Source organism: Pongo pygmaeus, chromosome 1 (assembly GCF_028885625.2).
Source record: "Pongo pygmaeus isolate AG05252 chromosome 1, NHGRI_mPonPyg2-v2.0_pri, whole genome shotgun sequence".
Classification (NCBI taxonomy): domain Eukaryota; kingdom Metazoa; phylum Chordata; class Mammalia; order Primates; family Hominidae; genus Pongo; species Pongo pygmaeus.
The window spans coordinates 132,960,382-132,976,243 of record NC_072373.2 but is presented as its reverse complement, the minus strand read 5'-3'; the positions used below and the strand labels follow the sequence as shown (position 1 = coordinate 132,976,243).

General features: G+C 35.6%; 1 protein-coding gene across 4 annotated transcripts in view; it reads right to left on the bottom strand.

Moving 5' to 3' along the window:
* Window positions 1-1,757: 1,757 nt before the first annotated feature.
* The window catches only part of DPYD (dihydropyrimidine dehydrogenase), an 844,474-nt gene continuing 830,369 nt past the window's right edge, over window positions 1,758-15,862 (bottom strand). For all 4 annotated transcript variants that reach the window (XM_054437947.2, XM_063652706.1, XM_063652704.1 and 1 more), the window contains 2 exons: window positions 6,340-6,480; window positions 1,758-3,161 (listed from right to left, as the gene is read on the bottom strand). In XM_054437947.2, coding sequence (XP_054293922.1) covers window positions 2,991-3,161; window positions 6,340-6,480 — 312 coding nt within the window. In that variant the 3' untranslated portion in view covers window positions 1,758-2,990. The remainder of the gene's footprint in view (window positions 3,162-6,339; window positions 6,481-15,862) is intronic.

Here is a 15,862-nt window from a genome sequence, read left to right as displayed (position 1 = left end):
AACCAAGGGCACCTACAAACATATCTAAACAGTTATATGACCTGGAACAAGTTAGTTAGACTCTTTAAGCACCTATGTCTTCATTTTTAAATGGAAAAAAATATAGCATTTACCTGTGATCCTTGTAACATCCAAATGTAATAGTATATGTTGTCTTAGTCACGATTGTCCAGAGAAACATAACTGATACACTTCATTTATTTAGTTAAAAAATTCATTTATTATTTTAAGGAATGAACATACATAACTGTGGAAGCTTGATGAGTCCCAACTTTGACAGGGGAGGCCTGCAAGCTGACCTCTCAGAAAAGAACTATAGTTCAAGTCCAAAGGCAGTCTGATATACAACCAGAAAGAGCCAATGATGTAGATGAAGGCTGAAGGCAGTCTGCTGGAGAATTCCTTCCTGCTCGAGGGAGGTCAGCCTTTGTTCTAGTCAGGCCTTCAACTGGTTGGATGAGGCCCACCCACATTAGGGAGGGCAATTTGCTTTACTCAGAGTCCACTAATTTTAATGTAAATCTAACCCCAAAACACACACCCTCATAGAAAATGGAGAATAATGCTTGACTAAGTGTCTGGGTACTGCAGCCCAGCCAAGCTGACACATAAAATTAACTATTATATATGTAGAACATTTAGTACAGCTTCTCAGACATTCATTAGGAAGTGCTCACTAACCACACTCTCTGGTCTGGTCTTATGTCCCCAATCATGTCTGGAGGTAAGGTGCCATGAGAATGTGTGTGTTAGGGTCAATGGCTCCTGGTGTCTTGCTAGATGGGGATAATGTGGTTTTCATTCTTCCTTATTCTGAGTCTCTCTGTAAATAACATATGTAAAATTGAGTTATGTTTTCTACACACAACATGGATAAGAAAGACTTCTTGGTATGAAGTAGAAAGTGAATACAACAGAAAGAAATGTGTGTAAGGAAGAAACTAGTATAAAATCATGGATTGCCATGGCCTAACCCTGGTCACTTGTAGTTCCCCAAAGTAGTTAACAGAAACAGCTAAAGTATTTTGCCCTCTCTTTCTCAGAAAAAAATGCAAAGGTCATGATTATTTCTTTAATCTCGATCAAGGAAATTTCTGCCTGGCATTTGGCATTCAGTATCTTGAAGAGGACTCAGGTGTGTACATACATGGAATATTTTTTATAATATTCCCAGAAGGCTACTAAACTCCCAGAACTCCCAGAGTGAAAAACTCTCATCAGATTCAGGTAGGGGGCAAGACATTATGATGGCATCCATGTAGCCCTGGTAAATCTCTTTTCTAGATTACTGGAACTGTTTTCTAAGTGTTACCAACTCCAAAAGTTAAAATCCCTCACCATGACAAGAATGCAAAGAGTCAATTTATACGAGTCAATAATATCACATAACTATCTAAGCAGTAATATTAAGTGAGATGTGTACTTCCTACAGTGAGACTGGCACTTTCAGGCAGGCAGGCAGGCTGCCACTTTCCATTTGTCCCTGCCCATGGGCCATTGCAAGAATCCTGGCCTGTTCCCAGTAAAAGATGCCTTTTGGCAGAATAGAATCTAATTCAGTAGGTAAAGATGGGTAAGAAGGACAGGAAGTGAAACATTTGAGTAACTGCACTATCATCACTCTCATTTTACTTAAACTAACATGAGTTTTATATCTGGATGGAATGCTCTATAGGACTAACCAAAAACTGCTCTATTTCAAAATCTAAATGGTTTATATGAAATTATATTTGCAAATGAGTCAGCAAAAGGCCATATTTAAAATGATTTATGATATTTTATTTGATATTATTCAGTCATACAGGTTTTGTGGCAAATATGCATTTCTAAAAGTGCATAATCAAACAGTTTATTTTTCTAGCTCTTGAATTTGTTATAGAAATAAGCCATAGATTGCTACTTTCTGATTTACTACTTATAGATTCATATTGAAGATGCCATGAAGAGGAGATAAATGAATTTATATGACACTATTTACTGATTATGAAAATAGAGAAATACAAAAATATTATCTAATAATAACAAAAAATATATTTCTTTTAAAAATAAACACTAAAACAGAGAGTAGTCAAACTGATTTGGCACATTTAATATATATTATCAACATTATATTTTTCATTCTTGAATAATGAAGCATTGCATACTTTGGGCTTTGTTCAAACATTAGTTGCTATAATCATGAAGGTGACTATTAAAACCAGTCAGAGCAGGTATGTGCACAGCAAAAGAGTGGTAACCAGGCTCTATCCTATCATCTCATTTTGTTAGGAACATATTTTAAAGAGAAATGCCATTAAAAGGGGATGAGTTTGGACACCCATCTCACTCATGAGTAGTGAATGGTATTTAGTTAGTAAATATTCTCACTATCCTCTATCCAACACCAAAAAGTAGCAATTTCAGCGAAGGGGATTTTACTTAATAAAGTTCTACAAAGTCAATTTTAGGCTTTCTTTTCCTGTCATAGCAAATAATTTTTTGACTTTCTTCATTTGTACTTTATGCAGCTAATTACATTTTCTTAGAAACAGCATTAAAATTAAAGGTAATTTTTAATGACAAAATGTTTCCTTGGATACATTTTCTTGTATGTTAAAGAGTACTTCGTTTCAGAATGCTTAATTTCACTTACAATTATAAATCAAATATGGAGCACAGCATAGGGCAATTTGGAAATTGTCACACTAATTGCCACAAAAAAGTTAATTTTTCACATAAGACAACTGGCGGTGAACATCCAATTAACTGCCACACAGTTATTTAACTACTGTCCTCAGAAAAGAATTATTCTATTTTATGACCATTAACTGAATGGTCATTGACATGAGACATTTTTTACAATTACAAATGTATTCTGAAATTACATATTTTTATTTAGAAAATATATATTTGTTTTAATTTGGAAAGAGCTGAACACAAGGATCATGATTTTAAAAGATCAGCATATGTAGGTGACATGAAAGTTCACAGCAACTGTTACACAAATCACCTTAACACACTGGATTCACAGATAAGGGTACGCCTCTCTTTGGTTCATAAGGTGTTGTCCTGGAAACCATTTTGATGCAGTCGACAATAGGGCAGACACTGAGACACAGAGTACAGCCTGTACAAGTGTCGGTTATGGTGGGCAGGTGGGTTTCTGGATCAAACTGTATAGCCTGCAAACAGAAATAGAGGGTATTGATGGCACTGACCACAAAGGTCAAGAATGTCCCCATTTTAGCTCAACATTTTTCTCTGCTGCAGAAGAGCCGCACTATGAGACAACTACGTCCAGCTCTATGGTGCAACTATAGCAACAGTTGAGCTGACAGAGGAGGAAAAAAAGAGCAAGAAAAGAAATCCTTTTAAATTAAAAACACAATGTTTAAAATTCCTTAGGGGTATTTTTCTTCATTGTGTGAGGAAAATATGTCATAACATAGACACTCTCTAGTTTTCTTTGTTCTGAGCAGAGTTCGGGTCTTTCCAGTTCTACCAGGATGGGGTGTCTTCTACCTGTGGATTTTGGGGGACTTTTACTCGTCCTCCTTTTCCTCTTCACACTCTTTGTTCTTGACAGTGGAAAAGTGTTACTGTCAGATTCTGAGGCAATGAATACATTTGTTTGGATTTCAAATAATGCATGTAGTTTTTAGAAGAAAGCAGAAGAAAAAAATTAGCTTAACAGTCAGCTTTGAGTTTTGAAGATTTCCAAGCTGATTCTAGTCATTGTCCACTATGAAGGGGAAAAAACACTGAATGGAGAGCCAGGAAAACTGGTGTCCAGTCTTGGCCCTGACACTACTGAGCCCAGATTACCACAGCCAGGCCTCCAGCTCTGAAATGGCTTAGGATTTTGAGAAATTTTACAATTTTCCTTCCCCCGTCTTCCTCTATTCCCTCCCTCCCTTCCTCCCTCCCTTCCTCTCTTTTTCTTTCCATGAAGCAATGTAGAATAAGCAATTAAAAATACCTAGTGTGAAATTCAGGATTGAGTTTTTTTTTTTAAAAAAAGATATGATGATTATTTTCCCATTAAAGAGAAACATTTCAATAATGAAAAATGACATGTAAGACCTCAGCGGAAGTTACAGGATTTCTATCTAGGAGGGATTTCAGGGCAGCTATGTAGGGGTGGATCATGGTGTCAGAGGGGATTTAGGAAACTTGCCTGGCAGTCTCACTTGCAAAAAAAAATACAAGACTTTTACTCAGACTGTGTACTACTTTGAAGTGACTAAGTCGGGGCTGAGGAAATTATAAGGGACATTAAGTGTCTCTCTACCCCGACAGTACCCCTTGAGGCCAGGTCTACAAATCTTACATTTTCAAGGAATTGCATTATTTTGATTTTTTTCCTGTCTCATACCAATGTTATTATTCAATTATATATGTGTGTGTATATATATAGTTGTTTAAAAAATTCCCTCCTCCAAATGAAGCCACATGCAACTATATTTTTTCCTCTTTTATGCACATATAAATGAAAATAATATTTTCAGAGTAAATCATGATAGTTGCTTAATATTTTTTAAAAGTCTGATCTTTAAGGAAATAAACATATATTTGAACAAGAACTATAGCTATAGCAAGTCATGAGAATATTTGTCCACACAAATTGGTGCTATGTTTTGTAAAACAACATTTTAAGGTGCTGTTTGGATGAGTAAAAACAATTTATCTTCCTTATGTACCCTTTTATATAAATGGAAACTCAATGCAGTAACTGATAAAATTTAAGACTAATGCTTAGAAATACACTTTGAAAATCTGCAAAGATATAAAACTTTATGTTCAATTAAAAATTTTGGTTTTCTATTTTTATCTTCTGAGACAAAAGAATCAAAGAACTTTCTAAGTCTTTTAAAATGCATACTTGTGATTTTCTTTCTCATTACTAAGAAGATTTTTCTAAAGTTGTTCCAAGTCTAGAATTCCACGGTGGGAGCCATAAGTTCTAAGATTTAAGATATTAGAGAGCTGATGCTCTGATACTTACAGGACTTCCTGATTGATCTCTGATTGGTTAATTGGAAAGATGACATGAAAGTAAACGTGATATGGCTAGCACTTTATAAAAATAACTGTTAAGACAGCTTTTAGCTAGAAAAAAAGTGATGAGTAAAAATTTGGTGTAGAACTGTGAAACTAGGAAGAAAAATTAATAGTTTTTTTTAAATTAAAATATGTCTGTCGTAAGAATATGCAAAATCCCACCATGAGCAGTATGGGATCTGCCCCTAGGTTGAATAAGGTACATAAACTTCTCTTTTTAAAAATGGGGATATTTTATTATGAATTTAGAACATTCCATTGGTCATTTCTTAAAAAGATCTTTTTTTACTTATAGCTTGAAAAATATAATGAAAATAATATTGTACAGTTTTTAGTAATTTTTAATAGTTTAGTCGTTTTCCAAAACTTTAAAATTTGCTTTCTCCAAACTCCATATCTTAAGAAATTCTTTCACTTTCACAATAAATCAGGCTTTTGAGAAGAAACTTATGTTTAAAAGTATTGTTATGATCATTTTTCATTCATTTCTAAAATTCAACCAGTTAAAAGTCATAGTTGTGCCAAACTCTTTAAAAAATAGCAGGTTATAAATATATAGGAAGTAAATGAAGAAGCAAATTATAAGCCAAAGAGAAATTCACAGAATGTGTTTTCAACAGAATAGCCCACTAGAAGGAGTCAAATCCCCAATTTTTCTTTCTTTTTCTTTTTCTTTTCTTTCTTTCTTTTTTTTTTTTTTTTTTCCTGCATGGTAGACGCTCTGCTGAGGACTGAGGAGCTGGAAAGTAGCTATGACTCACTTCATGAGGGAAGAATACATCTCTTAGGCTTTTCCAGCTTCAGAGGAATTCCTGGGACCAACCTATACAACTCATTGGTGGGAAAGTGCTTCTTTCTGACTGTAGTAAAAGCCTAATCAATACTGAATGGAAGAGAACTCTCTTTTGGCAGAAGGAATCATAGCCTTTCAGAGTAATGGCCATAAATGGTAGTTCTTTTCCCTTTCCTCTGTATTAAAACATAATGTTTTCCTAGTATTCCTAATTTTGTGTGCATTTCTCTTTTCAGTTGGATTTTTCTCTCTAATGTTGTGGATGATGAAATGGTATAAAAATAATTATGTGCATTAAATGCTGGCATAGTTAGTAAAAGTTACAAGTTTCCTTTTAAAAAAAGACCATATTACAAGGGTGACAGGACAGAAAGATGTACTGTTGCAGAAGAGCAATATTTGGCATCACCGGTTTAAATTTCACACTTAGCAACAGAAAATGCTTTCTGCTACAAAAACCAGAAGAAACATGTCTCATAGCATTCTAATTCCAGCAGGAGTCTTACCTGGTAGCCGGAATCATTACAGGTCATGTAGCATTTACCACAGTTGATACACATTTCTTCATCGATCATAGCCACAACTTGCTCTACGTTGCTCAGTTCACCAAATGTTCCAAGGTACTGCAGTGCTTTTCCTATTACATCCTAAAAATAGCCACTGAATTACTTAGAAAGCTCATTTTGAAACATTTTCATGTAATAATTAATATCACTCAGCATTTTCCTGTTTTTATACAATGTTGCATTATATTAACTTGGGAGACTTTGGATAGCATAATTCTCACAGATAAGCTTTTTTTTTTTTTTTTTTTTTTTTTTTAGCTTAGATGTTTGTCTTCTGAAAGATGGGCAATATGCATGCCTAGCTTAGAAATATGAGACCTAATTAACTGCATTCAATAGGTTTTTGACTGGATAATGGAAAACAGCATTTCTGTGGACAGAAAGAATAAATGACACCTGTTTGAGTTGTTATGGCTTACTTTTTCTCATTTTTGGACCTTGAAGGACCAAAAGTAATGCAAAGTGACAAAGGGTAATACACTATGCTAGAAAAGTTTAGATTGCTCATAATGAAGAGAATACGAGTGTGAATGTTATGCATTTATTTCACTGTATGAGGATTTTAGATTTTAATTTAAAAAGTGCTGTGATAGAATACTCACCTGTCATGTCTTGAGGAGTATGTAACATTATTTAAAAATTCTAATTTATGTTAATTGATTAGGTTGATCCAATAATTAAGTCAGATGCTCTTTTACTTTTAAAGAACTAGAATTTTCTTCATTCACCATTGAAGATCTTTCATGTGATTACACATTGCTTTGTTCTTCATACTAATTGGGAGTGTGCTTAATATGTGAAGCACAGACTATGTTTCATCAACAATAAGAAACATTTTGCTTCATAAAACAAAACAAAAGAATGTAGCAATGTCAAATTAGCATGCTGTCAAGATTTTTGCTTTTGTTTTTAACTATTAACATGAGAATCTTGTTTGAATTCAAGGTCCATGTTCAAGGAGGTTTGACTCTTACTTAAAAGCATCTTTCCATATTCTCTTTGGTATTGCATTTTCTGCTCTTTTTATAATCTTGCTTACTCTACTTTTTTTTTTCTATTTGACCTCTAAATTATAATATACTCAATATCATGGAATTTCAAACTGAGACAAAGTTTACATTTTTATACAGTTCCTTTGTGTATCTCTCAAGTGATAAGATGCTAGAAAACTTCCAATATTATCTTCCCTATTTTCTTTATAATGCGTTGAAGTTATAATTTCAACTACACTGCAGTCTGTTTGTAGGTGGGCACTTGACATCCAAATCAATATTTCCATTTTGAAATGCTCCCATAAACTCAAGATCTACATTTATCAGCTGCATAATGAGCACTGTCATTAGAGATTGGTACTTCAAATTCGCTACTCACTGAACTTATCATCAACAACACGAAGTGGGTCTTCTTTTGTATTTCTTTAGTTTTGTGAATAGAATTAGGATTTTTCCAATCATGGAGTCTTTGAATTTCATAGTTATATTTCACTACATAACTTGCTCCAATATCTCCTATCTGTTGCCAAGTCTGGGTTCCGGATGTGCAATATCTTTTGAATCCTTTCCATGTTTACTGCCATCTTTAAACGTTATTAATGAATTTCTCATTATTTTTAATGCAATTGTAAGAGACTACTTGATAAGTTTCATCCTCACATTCTTCCTTTCCCACTCTACCCTGTGCAATGCTGCCATCTTAATCTAGGATGTAAGACACAGACTAAATTTCTCACTACCTTATTCAAAAATCTGTTGAATTAGGCACAGGCTTACCATGCTGGCATTTAAGGCTTTCTGCAAACATGTCTTTTTTTAATCTTATTTCTCAGTTTCAAACACCATGCACTTCAGCTACACTGGAGGACACACTTTTCAACTGACCCATCTGAGGTCTAACATTAGGTTAAATCCTCTGTCTAAAATACCTTTCATTCCTAACTCCACTTTGCAAAATCTCAAGCATCCTTCAAAGACATCTCGAATGCCACTACTTCATGAAGATTTCCTTAATTCTTTCTTCTTCTTTCCTAACCAAATGTGAGGATGTGATCTCTCTTTCTTCCTCTTTCTCTCTCTTCTTTCTCACCTTTTCCCCTTTTCCTCCCTTCCTTGCCCTCTCTCCTTCATATCCACTTTCTTAAAAATTTTTTTGATGGCCTATGGTATTATATCTATTATGTTGAACTAATGACAACAGATATCTTTTGAGTCCTTAATATATTTCAGGCCAGTGCCATATGTTTTACACATTTTCTCACTTAAACCTCATGCATTTAATAGTTGATGATGTGACTGAGATTTAAAGTATACAACTAAGTAAATGATGAAGCAGGGATTGAGAACCAGTGTTGCCTGACTTTAAATACCACGATCATCAGCACTCTGCTATACTGACTCATTTGTTAGTCTCTATTTAGCACATTCTAATTCATGTTATGGATATTTTCTACATTTAGCTTCCTATGTTGTTGTCTCTTAGTAAGCTTTAATTCATCTGTGTATCTCATGTGGTGTATCCTGTTTCTGGAGATCATTGAAACACATGGGTACTCAAATATTTGTTAAAATAAATATAAATTTTATATATCTATACACTAAACATATAATATGGTAGTAGGCACATAGTGGGATGAAGTAATAGCTATTTTACTGAACATTTTTATTGATACGAGTATTTTAAATACAAGATAATCATAGTCAAAGTATCTGGATATGTGTAATATTTCCCAGTACTATTTTAAAAGAATAAATTCAAGAGGTCACTATCTGGCTGTAAAAGGCCATTTATAAGTGATAGAAAATAATTAAACCTAGTAAATAAATCAACCCAAAGAGTTGTTTCACTGAATCAGATCATGATGACTAAAATCATCAATAAATATTCAAATGATGATAACACAGGAAACTCTCTAGGCAGTCAGCAAGTGTATAAGCCTTATTCAAAAGAAACGTTGTATATGCCTTAGAAATTTTATGTGGAGCAAGTCCACATTCTGTGTACATTAAATATGCCTTTTCCTCTATACTGGAGATTTGCTTTTGTCATTTATTAAAATATCATTGTTTAATGTGAAACCAATGTGGAGCCTCTAGAAGTTATTAGCACATGGTGTTAACAATTCATCCCTTATTAATTACAATTTTTTAAGAAAATTATATGTATTTCTTCATCTGGAAGAGGATAAAAGAATGACAACTATTTTAAATCATTCTGGGAAAGAGTAGCAAAAAAAAATATTCCATGTGGCTAAGAATGTGGACATTTGTTTTAATCCCAAAGCCTCCAGGTACTACTACCAGCTTATGAATACCCTTAAGTAGATGTCCTGGAATGTGGAGTTGGCTGAAAGATGCATAAAATCAGTAAGTCACATACGGCTAGTCTCCAGTCCCTCTTGTACACACATCTGTGGAGATCAGGGAACCCATATTCATTATTTCAATTCATTATTACACCCATTTGGATGTACAAAGATTCAGCAGTATGGTGTAGCCATCCCTGGTTAGTGGAATGTTTATATGTAGATATGTATGTGGAGGAAGCAATGTTAAATCTTTTAAATTATAGATGATAACATTTAATTTTAATGTAGGTGTTCAAGGAATTGATGTTGCAAAGTACTACAGAATTCGAAGATCCCATTATTATCAATTTATTACTTGTTCGAGATAATTAAAAGTTGTTGTTGTTTTGTTTTGTTTTGTTTGAGACAGAGTCTCGCTCTGTTGCCCAGGCTGGAGTGCAGTGGTGCGATCTCAGCTCACTGCAAGCTCTGCCTCCTGGGTTCAAGCGATTCTCCTCCCTCAGCCTCCCAACCAGCTGGGGCTACAGGAGCCCGCCACCATGCCTGGCTAATTTTTGTATTTTTAGTAGAGCCGGGTTTCACCATATTGGCCAGGCAGGTCTCAAACTCTTGACCTTGTGTCCACCCACCTTGGCCTTCCAAAGTGCTGGCATTACAGGCGTGAGCCACAGTGCCTGGCCAAGTTTTTTTTTTTTTTTTTTTTAATAGACCAGTCAATGTTTCTGTTTGATATAAAGTTTAAGGCCAAAGAGTGAGGAACTAGACAGCCCTGATTCCATCCCTGATGTTTCATTCTGAATTTATTATGACTAATATTAATTTATTAGTTTTGGCCTATTTTTAATAGCTGATGGAAGTATTTTCAAACTGTGATTATCTAGCATGTTAGCTGTTCTTTCTAGCTTCAAGTCTTCACATTTGATTAGCATGTATCATATCACTTCTACTGCATGCCTGTGGCTCTCGCCCTATCTTAAAGTAAAAAAAAAAGTCATAAGATGAACCATTGTAAGTCACACTATTGTAAAGTAAAAAGAAAAATCATAAGATGAACCATTGTGAGTTCATAAGATGAACCATTGTAAAGTAAAAAAAAAATCATAAGATAAACCATTGTAGGTCAGGACTGTCTGCACTTTGTACAATTTCTGCAAGTAAGTGTCCTTCAAAAACCAGGACCCAGGAGAGCATGCTGTGGGCAGTCACTATGACTTCTAACCTAAAAACATTCAATATTTAAATTATTTGGATGTAGCTATTTAATCATGTAACTATTTCCTTATCTGTACCATTACCAATGTCCTATCTTTTTATGGTATATTCACTTCTTGCCTAATACATCTTTCAAAACAGAAAATGAGATAATTTGGTTTGCTCTTACTGAATTTATGCTGATTTTTAACTTCTTCCTTTAGTAATGCTCCCAAGTCAAAAGCTGAATGACCTTTGTAGGATTCCTTTGGGGTTATATCTCAATCTTTCTGATTTGTTTCCATCTTTTCCCTACTTCCCCTACAACATCCACCTTTTTCTTTGGTAAAGAACCTGGAGCAACATTTATTTTTCAGCAGTGTGGTATAGTGATCTCTTACAAAAGTACTTAAAAATATAGCAGGCTCTTTATTCTGGATATTCTACATATGCTCTCTGAGCAGAAGGCAGACAGGGGTACTGTACAGTAAGAAAAGGACATCTTAAGTTTAAATTTGGTAGAACTCTAATAACTAAGGACTCAGCTTGAATATGCTGAGAGCAGAGGGCAGAGACAAAGTATGATCCAGAAAATGAAGTATTAGATTGGCCAGCGAGGGTGAGAGAAGCAAGTAAATCAAGAGATGGAATAGAGGCAAGTGAGACTCTTGGAACCAAAGTAGTGAGAGAGGGTTGGGTGAGAGGGAGATTATTAGTGAGAGAGTCAGATGAGTAAGGATTGGCTGGGAGCAAAGTTGGTTCAGTACCTATCTGTGGCCCTGATCACTGTATTTTTTCTATCTGGGATGAGCTCAGGCTTTAAAGTGGTAATGTCTTGCAAGACACTTTGGATTTAAATTCATTTAATGAAGGTAAGTGTGTTTTTACAATATCCTTAGGTATCTTAGCTTTTAACTCTTAAATATATTTTCTCTACTCTTTTCAGTTCTGATAACATTCTTTATGGGATTTTAGAAAGATAATAGGAGTGAAACAGTTCTCTCTAATTATAATTTAACAGTGTACCACCTGCTCTAAGTAGTGAGTATTAATAGACAAAATATGTTTCTGTTTTTCCTAATATTTTCTCCAAACTCAGATCATTTGAAGCTTTAGCACTTCTGACCTGTCCTTAAATCTTGATGCCACCCTTTTATTTCATCACTGGTAATGGATCTGTCTTTTCTCATATGAGCACCAAACACTGAGTTATCTAAATGCATAACCTTTTTCTTACTTCTTAGGAAACTTAGCGATTATATAATCAAATTTGTACCTGTCGGCTTCTCATTTTTCCTGATCCATCTTCAGGTTAGAGTTGCTGACTATAAGATAATATCTATTGTTTTCTCTGAACTTCCTGAAATTAGGTTTACTAAAGGTGGGATACTTGCATTTCTAAGCTCAGACTTCCTTTCGTTGGCCTAATAAACTCTAAGTTAACCTGGAATGGTTACTTTCCTTCAACATTCCTTTAGCTGCCATTTTCTTCAAACAGGCTTTTTTAGCCAGAAATAAGCCAAAGCAGCAAGTCCTCTCATTACTTCTCTCTCTTTTGTGAGATTAAATTTCCAACAAGGCAATTCAATAATTTTTCCGATGTTTTGCCTTTAGTGGAGTGGGATTTCCATCTAAAGTTTGCAAAGGTTTTCATCGCTCCTCTGTCTTGCCTGTCCCTATTAACCATCTGGTTACAAGGTCTCTGATGCAGTCCCAGGGTAACATTTGTTTTTCTTTCATTTCACTCTCCTGCAGCTGCTTCCTCCATACTCCACTCTCAGGTTTGTAGATTTCCATGCATGTGTATAATTTTTTGATAGATACTGCTTCTCCGGTAGCCCTTCCATCGGACCTATGTATTCCAAACAAGATACACCTTTCCATGCCAAAATCTGGTCAGGAATCACATTTCTACAAATCCCCATAAGACTTAAGGGATTATTTTACCAAATTCTCTTCAGTTTTTAAAGTTCAGTTTGATAATTTTCATCTTCTATTTGTTGGTACAGGGACAAGTGAGAATATTAACCTTGTTCCAAGCCCATTTCTCTGGTATCTTTTGGAAATTGCTGGGCAAGGCCTCCACTATTTTTCTTTCTGTTCCCTCCTGTTTATGCTCCATGGTATCTAATATGGTCTTGCAGTTTTATCTGAGTACTCTTCTCTCTCCTTTCACAATTCAATTGAAATAATAAAGCACTCGATCAGGCTGACTGGTGTCCTGCCAACACTGTCTTGCCAGTCTTATGAGATGCAGTCCATCTCTTACTAGAAGCAGCAGGAAGAAGAGATGAAAACATCACTAATGCCCCTAAACCATTCATTTTCCTACCCAGAAATTCAAAGACGTTAGAGATACATTCCCGGCTTCATAAAGAGAATGAGAATTCATTCTCATATATATCAACAGAAGTGGAAAGCATTCGGGGGACTTATAAGTCTTGGCAGACTCTCAAGTCTCTGTTATATGCTGCCTGGGAATAAAGCACGTTTCTCATTTAACTGGGCCAAATGTGCACACTGTCACTTCAGTTCTCTCAGCGAGGAAACGAAACTGCCTCCTGTAGGAGGCATTGTCTGGTTTCTTTTCTCTAGCACAGGTGAACCTGTAGAATATGTCAGGAGCTTCTTCAGAAGGTCCTTGTTCATCTTTTAGAAGGAAATCTTTATACTCGTTGCAGGAGGCCAGGTTTCTTTTTCTTCTTCTATCTCATTCTTTCCCATCAGCCTTCCAGTACTTCTTTTGATACCCTCTTCTTCCTCAGAATCTTTTTCTTTCTGTTTCCCTTATGGAATTGGTAGCTTCATAATATGGGCCATATGCATGGTAAATGCTATGCTATTATGCATTGGAAATGGAGATGTGGTGTTGATACAAAGGAAATCATGCAGATGCCAGGCTGTCCCCAGGGCCCCAGATTATTCCCAGGGGTAGGACGGAGGGCCTCTGAGGCCATTTTTTTGTTTGTTTTTGTTTTTGTTTTTTTACTTTCAAGGGGCTAGGAGAATCAGGATGTACGTTGTCTAGAAAAGATTTCTGGTTCTCAAGGACTCTCTAGTCCCTGGATAACACTGGGCATAACCATGCTTGATGTTCAGATGAAATTCATAGCAGTTTAATCAGTTGACCCCACTGTTTTTTTATATTCTGTTATTAATACTGATTTATAAAACCCACTTATTTTCCTCATTATTGCTTCTCAGTTCTGTGCTTTCTATGAATTCCAATTTAACAAAAGAATGAGTTTACCATTTTGATGTCACTATCTGCTTGATCCAGGGATTGTGTATTGGATTTAAGGTCCCATGGCTGCATGTTATTACAAGTATGTTTGAATACTGTGCTTTGCAAACATACTGATTTGCTTGAAATGCCACCTTCCTTTTCTTTCTTATTTCTATGTTTTATGAGAGACAGCAGAGGACAGTGCTTAAGGGCCCAAGTTTTAGAGCTACCCTTTGGAATCAAATCTTGGCTTTGATATCTTCCCAGCTGTGTGACCTTAGGAAAGTTATTTAACCTCTCTGTTTATCAACTGCTTACTCCATAATAGCACAGAGGGTTATTGTGAGGATTAAATGAGCTAATTCGCAAGCACGTAGCGATGCTTGAAACCTCATAAGTACTCAATAAATATTAGCTTTTATTATTAATTCTCTGCTTAATTAACACTAATTTATTAAACTCCATTTTAAATATCACCATCTCTGTGAAGCTTTCCACAATTACCCGAGGCAGAACTAATCCCTTTCACTCCTCTGTTTTCCCAGAGCATTTTGTACATATTTGATTGAACTGTAAATAATTTTTAACATGTGTCTTTCTCCCTTGCTAGACTATGAGCTCCATAAGGATAGACGTCTTTCTTTTTAAAATTCACGTTGTATTCCTAGTTTCCAGCACAATTTCTGGATTGCAGCAAGTGCATAATAAATATATGTTAGCACTACATCTCCATCGAGATTGCAAACATCCCTGAGCCTTGGACCATGCCGTGTCTGTTTTTTTGAATCTCCTGCAGTCCTTAGCACACTGCTGGTCACATAGCAAATACTAAATACATACTTGCTGATTGACTGATATTGAAACTGCCTACCTCTGAAGAAATAGACCATTAAGTCATTAAGGCATTTGAAAGGAAGAAAGAACAAAAGATGAGTTCTACTGAGCATAGCGTGCTTAGAAATATTATTGTTGCATTCCTAACCAGGGAAGATGGGGTAGATCAGAAACTTGAATGCATGACTGAAAAACTTGTTCAGACAAGAGGGGCTTAGTTAACTTTGTGGGACACTGGGGTTCTTTCTACAGCAGATGGGGAATAATGTACTGTGGAAGCTGAGAGGATAAACAAAGCAGTGTCATGGAGTTTAAACTATCGAACAGAGGAATCTATAAAGAGGCCAGCAGAGAGGTGGGAAGGAACAAGCTAAAATAAACAGATGCGTGGACAGAGAAAATATTAAGCATGAAAACAGATAACCCAGGTCCTCCAGGAAAAAGGGAAGTAGGAAAAATGGTATGTCAAGGAAGAAGAAACACTCCAGGGAAAACACTGAAGTAATCATGTAGCAGCAAATACATGGCATGCCTGGGTGTGTGCTAAAAAACAGCAACAACAACCACGATAGAAGGACAAGAAGCAATGTCTGATGCATGTGCAGAGAGAAAATGACTCTTAAAGGGAATGTGCCGTTAATATCAACGTGGACTGAAAAATCATGCAGCCACATCATCCAGATGTGGTCTGAAATAATGGGCAAAAGGGCAGGGACTTGTATAAAAATGACAATAACTGTGGCTCCTAGAATTTGAATAGAGCTGTGCTGTGTATAATACTTTCACACATATCTTTTCATTTAAAACAATGGAGTTGAGGCCTTCTGACATTATCCAGTATATATTTTCCCTCCTGCCAATCCCTTGCCTGGATTGTTACAATAGCCTCTAACCGGTCTCCTCGTTTCTGC